This window comes from Lepidochelys kempii, chromosome 4, assembly GCF_965140265.1.
Source record: "Lepidochelys kempii isolate rLepKem1 chromosome 4, rLepKem1.hap2, whole genome shotgun sequence".
Classification (NCBI taxonomy): domain Eukaryota; kingdom Metazoa; phylum Chordata; order Testudines; family Cheloniidae; genus Lepidochelys; species Lepidochelys kempii.
The window spans coordinates 1,131,399-1,143,799 of NC_133259.1; the positions used below are offsets into that span (position 1 = coordinate 1,131,399).

General features: G+C 48.2%; 1 protein-coding gene across 2 annotated transcripts in view; it reads right to left on the reverse strand.

The window, feature by feature from the left end:
• Positions 1–7,239, reverse strand: part of TNKS (tankyrase) — a 288,162-nt gene extending 280,923 nt beyond the window's left edge. For both annotated transcript variants that reach the window (XM_073340169.1, XM_073340168.1), the window contains exon 1: positions 6,705–7,239. In XM_073340169.1, the coding sequence (XP_073196270.1) occupies positions 6,705–7,191 (487 nt within the window). In that variant the 5' untranslated portion in view covers positions 7,192–7,239. The remainder of the gene's footprint in view (positions 1–6,704) is intronic.
• Positions 7,240–12,401: the final 5,162 nt, after the last annotated feature.

Consider the following 12,401-nt stretch of genomic DNA (forward strand, 5'->3'; position numbering starts at 1 on the left):
AACTCTGACAAACAGCAAGAACAAGGCCAACGGCAACAAAGTAAATTCTAAATATAGAGGAAGGGTAAGAAGACACCTCCATAAATGGTATTTTTATATCCTATAAGTTGCATCCAAAAGCAAATAACTGCAGTGTGGCAAACTCAAAAACACTGATCACCAAAAAGATATTCTAGAGGGCAGGAGTGTTTGAGCATTACTGCTACAGAAACAGACCAAACCCAAGCCAAGCAATCATACTTTGTAGAGTATGAGCAAAGACTATGAGGCTATTTTTCCTATGTCTGAAATGAAAACCTCCATTAGTCAATGAATTGAATGAGCCTCACCATGGCCCTCCAGCTTCACGCCAGCCACATCACAACAACGCAAGATGCAATCAGCCAGCCATTTGCTATAGTCTTTTAGTGACAGAACTGCCAAAAAAATGGTTGTTGAATAGAATAAAGTTGGGTGGACTTTAAGCACCTTAATCCACTTAAAACACAAGCCAGTATTCAGTACCAGATGGATCGCTGCTGCCTGTAATTCATTCATATTACATGCTGAAGTCACTGCCTCTACAAAAATGGCCTCCCTCACCGAAGAAGTTTGAGCTCCCAGCTAAAAGTGGCTCAAAAAGCAGCTTTTCCGCTCCACATCACACAAATAATGCATCATGGCCTTAGAATGTTTGTTTCCTTAACATTTTGAAAACCTAATTGTGAAAAGATTCAAATATCAACCTTAACTCTGCCCTACTATCACTGTGTACCAACCTAGCAAGTGAAAGACCTCATCCGTTTCCATGCAGAACTTCGCTGTTAACTATAGGCAATTAAAGCAGAGTTCTCTGCACATTATAAAAAAAGATTTCAGCAAGTTCCTGTGTTCTGGGAAACAGATATATTGAAAAGAAACACCAAAATTGTTAGACGGTGAAGTACCTTAGAGTGACCAAAGCAGCAACATAAACTGGGTACAGCAGTACCTCCTCTGATTGTCTACTGACTTGGTTGATTTGAGGGAAAATGTGGAGAGCAGACAAACTGGCAGCTCTGTGCTGACAGGGGAAAGGAGGCTGCCACGCAAAAGTCACACAATATAGCTCCTTTATGGAAGATGGAGCAAAATAAAGGGCCCCTGCTCAAATTTATATGATACTTTGGGGTCTCTAGATCATTTGTTCTATCCACAATGGCTAAAAGGGAATTCTTTGGACTGTATACAGAGAACAGGATTTCCAACTCAATTACAAGAGTGAACAGTATAGGTACAGTGGGGGGTTTCAGTTGATGACTGGAAAGTAGTAGTAGATTCACAGATAAGGCCAGAAGGGACTATTGTGATCATCTAATCTGACCGTCTGTATAACAGAGGCCAGAGAACTTCCCTGAATTAGTTTGACTTACAGAACCTCTTTTAGGAAAACATCTAATCTCAAAAAGCAGCGGTATGTGGCCCACACAAGGAGAAGAAGTAGGAGGGAAGAAACCACTTGTAAAAATTTCAAATTTGTTTTTACATATTATATCTCAGTGAGAACCAGCACACTATTTACCACCAAAACACAGCGTAAGTGTTCCCAAACAAAGGGGATACACATTTTCACAACGTCCCCTAAATCTACTCTAAAGCTCTAAAGCTTTCATTTTAAAAAAAACAACAACAAAAAAAAACAAAGTCTCTAGACCATCTTGCTGCAAAAAAAAAAATATAACCTTCAAAACATAAGCCTGTCACTAGGCTTACAAATTTTGGCATCTGATTTTAGAAGTTAAACAAAAACCAGAAGGAATAATCTAAGAAACATCCAGTCCTTGCCAGCTGTTCTTTCTCCATCTTCTGACAGCCGGAATCTTCACCCTCCCTACTAATAGAGGCAGAGAACAAAGGCAAATAAAATTCACCAGTCACTGCCACATGCAACTCCTCTTGAATATCTGCTTGTGAAATTCAGCAGCCCACTTAATAGCACCAGGGGAGGAAAATACATATGGCCCCCAGCCAGCCCCTTAACTACCACTGCTGCTCCCCCCACAAATACATACTCCCCTTTTAGGGAGATAAAGTTCCTCAAAAGGTGAGTGGGAAGAAGAGCATCTCCTGTCCATGAAGATACCCATAGTCCCAAAAGAGGCAGCTCCAGAAAGATATGCTCCCTGTGCTACCTGAATAAGGAAATAAATGTGACTCCTTATTTACCATCCTCCTGACGTGGTGGAAGGACTCCACCATCCAGATACAGCCTAAAAGGTCACTTTTACCCTATTGATTGCTGATGAAAGGAGCTATGTTAAACTCATCTCAAGCCTCTAAATACAGTTTTGCTGATGTAACAAGCGGATGTATTAAACCTAATTGTTTCAAGTGTATCTTGAGTTTTGCAAATAATTGCTCCAGAGTACACATGTATTTTGCAATCTCTGCACTAGAGAGAGAGAGAAAGGGAAAAAAAGCATTTTGATTCCTAATGTTCTTTTCTCAGGGGCTATTTTTCTTCTCTTTCCCTTATGATAGAGAAAGATTTGTGAACCTAAAAACTTCATAAAGTTAAAAAACACTGATCTCAACTTTTTTACCAAAAAACCTGAAGCCAAAAGATTACTATTGTAATAAATTAATTCTTCTAATTTGTCACTGTTGCTAAAGAAGCAATGTCTGAACATGAACAGTCAACAAACTGTGAATTGGGTGGGTGAACCAAGACCCAGAAAGAAGTGACTGGAGAATGGAGCCTTATCAACAGCCACAGGCAAAATTCATATAAGTGACTGCAGGCTGGAGGTTTTGGCTTTGTTTGGGGTTTGGTTTTTGTTTTGTTTTTTCGGGGTGGGGGGGTGGTTCCTTCTCTTTTATGTTAGTCAGCAGTGCCACTGTCCTGAGGCAGCTGCGACACTGTAAGATCTCTAGTGAAGCCAGCCGCTCAATGCGGACAGAGAGCCCTCTCCCATCAATTTAATTAATCTGCCCCAAAGAATGGCGGTAGCTATGTCGGCAGGAGCAGCTCTCCCACCCTGTCCACACCAGCACTTATGTCAGTGTAACTTATTTTGCTCAGGTTGGGGGGGGGGGGTCACACCCCACAGCAACATAAGTGGTAGCGTACCTAGCCAGAGACAAGCTTTTGAACTTACACAGCTCTTCTTCAGGTCTGGGAAATGTACACAGCAAAATACAAGATGGAACAGATTGTTTAGCATAAGTAGTTAACGCATATTTCAAGGGACCATTCAGGGTGAAGTGGCCCATTAACACCCATCCAGTCATAGGATGGAAAGGAAAGGGGGAGGGGGTTGTTATGCTGTTGTAATAAGCCATAAATCCAGGATCTCTGTGCAGTCCATATTTTTTAGACCTGCTCTCCACTTCTACTTTACAGAGCTGAAACTTTCTCGCTCAGGGGTGTGACCCCCCCCCCCCCCCCGAGCGATGCGAGTTTCAGCGCTGTAAAGTGGCAGTGTAGGCAGTGCACCAGCACTGGGAGCTGCTCCCCTCGTGGAACAGCTCTCCCAGCGCTGGTGCCATGACTACACAGCCACATTAAAGCGGTGCTGCGGCAGCGCTTTAACGTTGGTAGTGAAGACGTACCCTTAGCGTCGAGCAAAGTTACAAATTTAAGCTCCCACACGAGTCTTTTGAAAACGTTGTGCGTGTTTTCTTTGAGGTTGAGGACTGACAGGTCAGACAGATTGATCACATCATGAAAAGTGTTCACCCACAGGTGATGTGGTGTTTTTCCTCTTTTATCATTTTCCTGTGAGTTAATTCAAGAGTGTAGTGACTGTCTGGTTTCAGCCACATAGTTGGTACTGGGGCATTTAATGCCCAGTCTCCATCAGACATCAGTTGCCATGGCTGACATTTGCAGACACTTTCAAAGGCAGAACCCCCTAATACAAAAGTTTATCGTAATACCTTCCCAACACATAAAAGATCCACTAGTACCTGATGTCATTCTTATCAAATTACGATAATTTACATGGCACCTGAAAAATGTCTAGTCCAGGGGTTCTCAAACTTCATTGCACCGCAACCCCTTTCTGACAACACAAATTACTACATGACCTCAGGAGGAGGGATTGAAGCCTGAGCCCATCTGAGCCCCGCTGCTCCGGACAAGGAGGCCAAAGCTCGAGCCCCACCTCCCTGGGCAGGGGGGGCCCAAAAAACTTCATCTCCAAGCAGGAGGCCTGTAACCTGAGCCGCACCACTCAGGGCTCGAGGCTCAGGCTTTGGCCTGGGCCCCAGCCAGTCTAACGCCAGCCCTGACGACCCCATTAAAATGTCTGAGAACTGCTGGTCTAGTCTATAGATATAGGCACATACAGAGTTAAGTTTGATGTTGAATCTTCCAACAGTAAGTGTCCTGCACTTCAAGCAAGTTTTTGTTCTTCTATTAGAACATAATATTCTGTTAAAATTGTTTTAAAGGGCAACATTCGCAACTTCTCTCACATAAGTTTTGTTCATTTCCCCTCAAAGTAGGAAAGTGTTTTTCATGTTCACAATCCAAGTGACAGATTAAGTTTTGCTTGTAACTTTAGTGACACCTGTGTTTCACCAGTGATGCTCAAGAGTTTATGTATGAAGTATGTTGGTGAAGCTTTTATAAGCTTGAATTCAGTATAAGTAGGACCTAGCTGAGGCCAGGGCTCAGAACCACCATGTCACGCAACGGACACTTGACAAAATTACCATACTTAGTGATGGACATTGGGGGGGTTGTGTCATTCAGTCCTTCAATTTTTTGAAAAATTACCACGGACCTCAAAATTTTTACCACAGACACTTGTGTCCATATACAGACATGCTGCTGACCCTTGGTTGAGGTCTCATGGAATTATCACTTGAGCTATAGAACTTAAGGAGTTTTCAACCATAAGCCCACATTTCAAGGCTCTGTAGAATTAAACTCTATCTGCATACTCCTTGGGGATAAACTGCTTTTACAAATTCAGTCAATATGAAGCTCATGAGCTATAGTGGCAGCACTTGGGGACTCAAGACATGGGCCCAGCAGAGAACCACTTTTTGACTCTTTACATTGACATATCCAGAATAACCAAGGCAATACCAGTGGGAAAGGAAGCTGGACACACTTTGAAGTCTTTGAGAGAGCATTCCTTAAAAGTGCTGATTTTTCTAAGAAAGTCATTTCAGTGTGGTTAGTCCGAACCACATTTTAAAATGTAAATATTGATCGTTGTGTACACAAACAGATTTTGTATTATTAAATATTTTAAGAGTAATGCCCAGAGGCCACAATGTACAGCACTTAGCACAAAGAAATATAGAATGTGCCAGAGAATTTACAATCTGCACAAGAGCCACGTTCAGCAATCATGGTAGTTAGTGGGCGGAGGCTATGGCTTATTTTGAATATCTTGCACATTTTATTGTCATCCCCTTCCTTATTTGTGTGTTTTTATACACTTGTGTCATTTTCACTAGCCAGGACTATGTTCTTTGGAGCAGAATCTCTCTTTTAGTACATGCCCACATAGCGCACAGCTGAATGGGGTCCAGGCTGATACCCTAGGAACAACTGTACTACAAAGAACATCATCCCCCAAAAGGAAGTTGGAGCCCAACTGTGTTCCGAAAGTGCCCCAATGTTACTTTCTCCCCTAATTATATGCACACTAGTGGATTAACTTCTTGTACAACTAGTAAGGAAGAAAATTTTCATGGCCTATGATTTTTTTTTGTTTCTCATTGATCTTTCCTCCTCTTTTCTTCTTAACCCAGTGAGTTCAAAGTATTATTTTTTGCCCTTGTTTGGGGGGAAGGGGACATTTGAAGAGTCTGCTCTCACTTGCCTCCCCACCTGTAGGTGCTTTGAAGATTCCACCACTAAAGCAACTTTTGTGCTCTAGAGACCCTTCTTAACACAAGGATGGAACTTAGTGTCTTGGACCTTGTGGTGGAAACACTGGAGAGCTACTTCCACACAAGTCCTCTTCAGACAATGTGGAGACAGCATCTCTCCCTTCTCAACAACCAGGAAGGATTACAGGACATAGACACAACATCTCCCCATGCAAGAATAATCAGAAGAGAGCGGCTCACACGGACACGAAGAATATGAGTTTGAAATAAGAGCTTAGGCAGAGAGCAATTACTGACATCACTGAGGGCCTACCTTAAGAATGTAGTAATGCTTTCTGTTACTAAACTGCCTTCCTTTAAGAAAAGGCCATTGACCTACACCTACTCAGCAGTTTGTTTTGAAGGGCTACAAACTTTTTTTTAAACTGATGTTTAAGTTACAAAGAAAAGTGCCTGTAACATTCACCAGGAAGATAAGGAAAGCACAAAGAGAGTCATCCACTGATAACAAAAACTTCTGTTCTCCAAATCTGTAACACTGCTAACCTGACATTAACACATCCCTGTCAAGACGGGAGCAGACCAAAAATCCTTAAGGTTTTTTTAAAGGGTGGGGGAGGGGGTCAGAGGTGGTTTCAGAGTCTCCAAGGCAGCAGTCCGAAGTGCTCTCCCCAAGCTCACGAGCCAGCTTTATCCTAGGGTCTGTTCTAGCCCAGCCCATGGGGGGATCTCAGCTCCATTCTCATCCAGTGACCTAGCCACCTCCCCAGCCCCACTGCGCAGCAGCTACACTGGGGCAGGTCCCGCGGGCCGGGCCGGGCCGGGCCGCCCACCGCCACGCAGGGCGCCCCCGCGCACAGCGACCCCCTCCCCCGCCGGGCGGCGGCGCTCACCCGCGGCGAAGTGCAGGGGGGTGGATTTCCTTCCCGCCATGTCCTTGGCGTTCACGTTGCCCGTGTCCACCAGGCGCTTGACCCGGGTCACGTCTCCATTGCGACAGGCCTCGAGCAGCTCCCGGAAGGCGCCGCTCCCCGCGCCCGGCCCGGGCGGCTCCGGGCTCTCGGCCGCCGGGCTGGAGGCCGCCGAGGAGGACGACGAAGCGCTGCCGCTGCTGGTGGCCACGCTGCTGCTACTGGAGCCGGAAGCCGGCGGGGGGGCGGCCCCGGCCGCGCTCTCCGGCTGCTCCGGCGGCAGGGCGCGCTCCGCGTCCCGGCCGCCGCCCGAAGCGGGGGCCTCGCCCTCCGGCCCGGCCAGGCTGTGCCGCTGCGGGGAGGGCGCGGCGCCCGCAGGGGAGAGGCCGGGGCTGCGCGGCGGGGAGGCCGGCGCGGGGGGCGGCGGGTGATGGTGGTGGTGATGCTGGGAGCGACGCGGCGCCGCCATCTTCCACTCCAGCCCTGTCACTGCGGCAACGGAGCGGCGCCCGCCCTCGCTTCCGGTCCGGCGCCTCCAATCGCAACTCAGGGCGCCCGGAAGTGACGTCTGTTGTTGTGGTGAGGAAAGCTTGTCGGGGGGGGGGCCGGAGGAGAACAACGCGGGGCGGGGTGTGGCCAGAGCTCTTCGAGGCCGACGGCGGCCCGGCCGCGCCCCCTCCGGCCGCCAGCGGCGATGGGAGGAGACCAGGCCCCGCGCCTCCCGCCGGTGCGCGCTCGCCGCGAGCCAGCCCGGGGCCCGCTCACACTCCCGCAGGCCTCTGCCCGTCGCACGCTCGCGGCCCCCCGAATTTGCTCCTGGTAGATTAGAAGCAAGTGGGAGACCAAGCACAGGGTAGGCCTGTGGCGTAAGGGGAGGGGGCAATAACAGGAACTGGGGACCTGGCAGAAGGGCTTGGTGACCTCTTTGTGTCGGTTCTCATCAGGAAGGCTGGTGGTGAGGGGATGCCGGTGGAAACGAGGTAGGCGCAGAAGCGGCTAAAACAGGGAAAGAACAAATTAAAAATTACTTGGGCAAATTAGCAAAAAGAACAGGAGGACTTGTGGCACTTTAGAGACTAACCAATTTATTTGAGCATGAGCTTTCGTGAGCTACAGCTCACTTCATCGGATGTAGCTCACGAAAGCTCATGCTCAAATAAATTGGTTAGTCTCTAAGGTGCCACAAGTCCTCCTTTTCTTTTTGCGAATACAGACTAACACGGCTGTTACTCTGAAACTTGGGCAAATTAGGTGTCTTGGAGTCCCCAGAGCCTGATGAAATGCATCCTAACTAGAATACTCCGGGAGCTGACTGAGGAGATCGCTGAGCCGTTAGCAATTATCTTTGAAAAGTCATGGAAGACGGAACAGATTCCAGAGGACTGGAAAACAACAAATATACTGCCCATCTATAAAAAGGGCTATAAGAACAGCCCAGGAAATTACAGACCAGTCAGTTTAGCTTCTGTACCCAGAAAGATGATGGGGCAAATTATTAAGCAATCAAATTGCAAACGTCTAGAAGATAATAAGGTGAAAAGTTACAGTCAGCATGGATTTGTCAAAAACAAATCAAGAACATAAACATAAGAAATCGTGTCAAAACAACCTCATCGTTTTCTTTGACAGGGTAACAAGTCTCGTGGATGAGGGGAAGCAGTAGACATCGTATATCTTGACCTTAGTAAAGCTTTTGATACTGTCTCCATGACCTGATAAACAAATGCAACCTTGGGAAATGCAACCTAGACAGAGCTATAAGGTGGGTGCAAACCTGGTTGGAAAACCAGAGAGGAGTTGTCAGTGGTTTACAGTCATGCTGGAAGGGCATAATGAGTGGGATCCCACAGGGATCAGGTCTAGGTCTGGTTCTGTTCAATATCTTCATCAGTGATTTAGATAATGGCATACAGAGTTCACTTACAAAGTTTGCGGACGATACCAAGCTGGGAGGGGGTGCAAGTGCTTTGGGGAGTAGGATTAAAATTCACAATGATCTGGACACACTGGAGAAATGGCCTGAAGTAAAAAGGATGAAATTCAATAAAGACAAATGCAAAGTGCTCCATTTAGGAAGGAACAATCTGTTGCACACATACAAAATGGGAAATGACTGCCTAGGAAGGAGTACTGTGGAAAGGGATCCAGGGGTCATAGTGGAGTTGTAACGGAGAAGGGAGTATTAACCTGGTAATGTTGCATGGGAGTTTTACTAGTTTACTGTCTTCTGCTAACATGGGGTGTGCCTCTGTTTCCCTGGGGTACTGCACCAATACTAGATGGAGATGGGAAATAAGGGTGTGACTTCACTGAGGGATGATACTTGACGGCCAGCACGTAACCGATGGCAGCTGCCCTCCATAACCTGAGCCCAGGAGGGGGTTGGGGCCAGGTAACACCCTCTTCCCGGGAAACTGGACAAAGGCTGGAGAAGGGGCTGGGGGAGGCTGCAGGAAGGGGTTTCAGTTTGGAGCTGGCTAGGGAGACGGGGAGTTAGGGGGCTTATTCCTTCACCCACTTACTTCCCTGGTCCTTCTTGCATGAACAGAGAGCAACAATACCCTAAGTCCAAAGGTGCAAACAATTCGATGTTTATTGGGGTGAACTTCCAGCAAGAATGATTCCAGGTTCCTTCTTTAGTGTCCCCCTTCCCAGCTCTGACACCACAGAGCCTTACACCTGTGTCCCTGTTCCCATTCCTGCCCTTAACCAAACATGATTCCAGTTTCCCCACCCCCATTTCCTGTTCCCATTTCCCCCTTTAGCAAAACATAATTCCAATTTCCCCACCCACACGCTTCCTGATTGACTGCAGACTATATAGTAAAACTTGAGTTCTGCTTAGCTATACCTTAACCAATCATTTTACTGAAATTTAACTAACCAATCCTAACATATTGTAACATGATTATTTAACCAATTATATCCCACCACCTTAATTAGTTTACATCCAGCAAAATTAATTATACAAAAGACAGGAACAATCACAGAACCAGACAGAGATTATGCAGACAAACAATAGGGAAATGGGGACTACAGTGATAGAACAACACAGAAATGAGGATTTCACATCCCAGCTATTAATAAGTGAGTTCTTGCCAGGCAGGATGCTATCAAACTAAGTTTCCTTTTACATCTTTTAGGCACTTCCCTTTCTCTGGAGGCGATAGGCACTATCAGGACAGGATTGTATTTCTAACAGCCCAATAGCACCTTATTTCAATGTGACTAGTTTGGAATGTGAGGAGGTGACCGGTCGCTTCCCAGCTTATGGCTGCCTCTGTTGCTTAGCCAAAGGCCTTAGCCTAAGAACGGGGCCTCAGACTGTCACAGTAAGAGAAGGACCTTACACTGGCAGACAGTGATTTTGATTCTTTCTTTTATACCTCTGTAGCTAGCCAAGTAATAAGAATACACCTAAATTCTTAAGAGTATAGGCCTTTACAGACAGGCCTGAATATCTATATCCTAACACGGGGGGCTCCCCACCCACCAAGAGGGACCTGACTGAGGGGTCCTGTTTTCTGTATCTACAAGCTCTGTTTTAGATTGTGTTCCTGTTGTCTAATAAACCTTTCTGTTTTACTGGCTGGCTGAGAGTCACAGTGAGTTGCAGGAAGTGGGGGGTGCAGGGGCCTGACTCCTCCACACTCCGTGACAACTGGTGGAAGCGGTGGGATCTACTGCACCCCATGGATGGCACTTCCTGCAGTAAGTGACTGGGGAGCAGTAAAATGAAGGGGGATTAATGAGAACCAGGCATGCTGAAGGCTCAGAGAGGAGCTACGCTTAACCCCTGGGAGTGTGTGACCAGCAAGAAGGACTGTTGCAGTAAGGGGATCCCCCTGGGGACTGCTGCAAGCGGTTTTAGGGGCGGAGAAGTCTGCAGCTTGACCCTGGGAAAGATGTGGTGACCTGGAGAAAGGCTGGCACAGTAGGGGTTCTTCCTGGAAATTAATGAGCACATAGGCCTGCGAGTCCACAACAACTTGGGAACAGCGGGGAGATGAATGATCTTTAAGAGAGATCTTGTAGAGCTGTGCAAGGAGAAAGGGCTTCGCAGAGGGAAGGCCACCAAAGCATTGCTGATTGCCCAGCCGAAGGAGGAGTATCGCTGGGAGGAGCTGATCCCTGTCCCTAAGGGAAGCAGCCTGGCAGATGCAGCGCCAGCACTGGTGTCTGTCCGGGCTGGGAGTGGTCAGACTGCTGCCGAGGGCATTCCAAGGCCCCTCCCACCTATGGCTATGGGAGGGGCTAGAGGCATCCAGGCGAACCCCAGGGACACCATGACCCCCATGGCCAGCAGGGGATCCTCACAGCCAAGCTCCTCATCGCTGGAGCTGAGGCGGTTGGAATGGGAAAGGGAGATAAAACTGAAAGAGCTGGAGGATTGGAAGAAACAGCGGCAGCATGAACAGGAGTTGGCAAAGTTGAGGAGCAGAGCCCCCCACTGCAGTGAGTGAAGGACCGAGGACTACATGGAACTTTGATAAGCGCATCCTGTCCCAGTTTAAGGAAGGGGAGGACATAGATGAATTCCTGATGGCCTTTGAGAAGGCCTGCGGGCTGCACAGAGTTGACCTGGCAGACAGGCTCTGGTTTCTTACCCCCTTACTGGACCCCAAAGTCGTAGTGATGTACAACCAAATGGAAGGGGTGGAGGCAGGGGACTATGAACTGTTCAAATAGGCCCTGTTATGCAAGTTTGGAATGACTCCCGAGGCGTACCAGAAAAGTTCCAGAGTCAGCGTAAAACCCCTGAGGACACATATCTGGAACTGATCCTCCAAATGGAGGAATATGTCCACAAGTGAGCAAATGGGTCCCAGACTAAGGAGGACATGGTTAAACTGGTTGTACTGGAACCCCTGTATGAACATTGCCCATCCGACTTGAGGATATGGTTGGTGGACAAAAAGCCAGAGGACCTGCAGAGTGCAGGGCAGCTGGCCAACGATTTTGTGGACAGCCGGTCAGGGGGTGGAACGGAGGAGTCCAAAAAGAATAAGCCCACCACAGTGCAGAGAGAGAGTCACCCTAGGACCCCCCAAAGGGGGAATGTGGAGACCCTCTCTCCAGGGGAACAACCAGCACCAGGACCAACCGACTGGCTCACGGGGACCAATGGACTGAGCAAATCGAACCCTCACAGGGTTAGCTGGGTAGGGACCCAGCCGGAGGAGGGACAGGCTTCCCAGGCACAGGGGGCTAGCAGCTTACCAACTGCTCAGGAGGGAGGAGTTTCCCGGACCAGCTTCGCTGGGGGGCTTGATGCTCCGGACTCAAGGTTCTCAGTTTACAGGGTGGGCGCGGGGCTGACCCTGCGGAGCAAGTGCCTTGTTCCCCTGGAGGTGGATAGAAGGAAGGTCAATGGATATTGGGACACAGGTGCTGAGGTGGCGCTGGCCCAGCTCAAGATGGTGGCTCCAGATCGGGTATTGCCCAATACCTACCTGACGCTGACAGGCATGAGCGGGACTCCATTCAAGGTGCCTGTAGCGAGGGTACATCTGAAATGGGGGGCCATGGAGGGCCCCAAAGACATGGGGGTGCACCATCATTTGCCCACTAAGGTGTTGATGGGGGGTGACCTAGAGGATTGGCTAAGCAACCCCCAGAACGCCTTAGTTGTGAGCCAGAGCCAGCGAGGGGCACTATGCCCTGACATCGGGGAGGGTA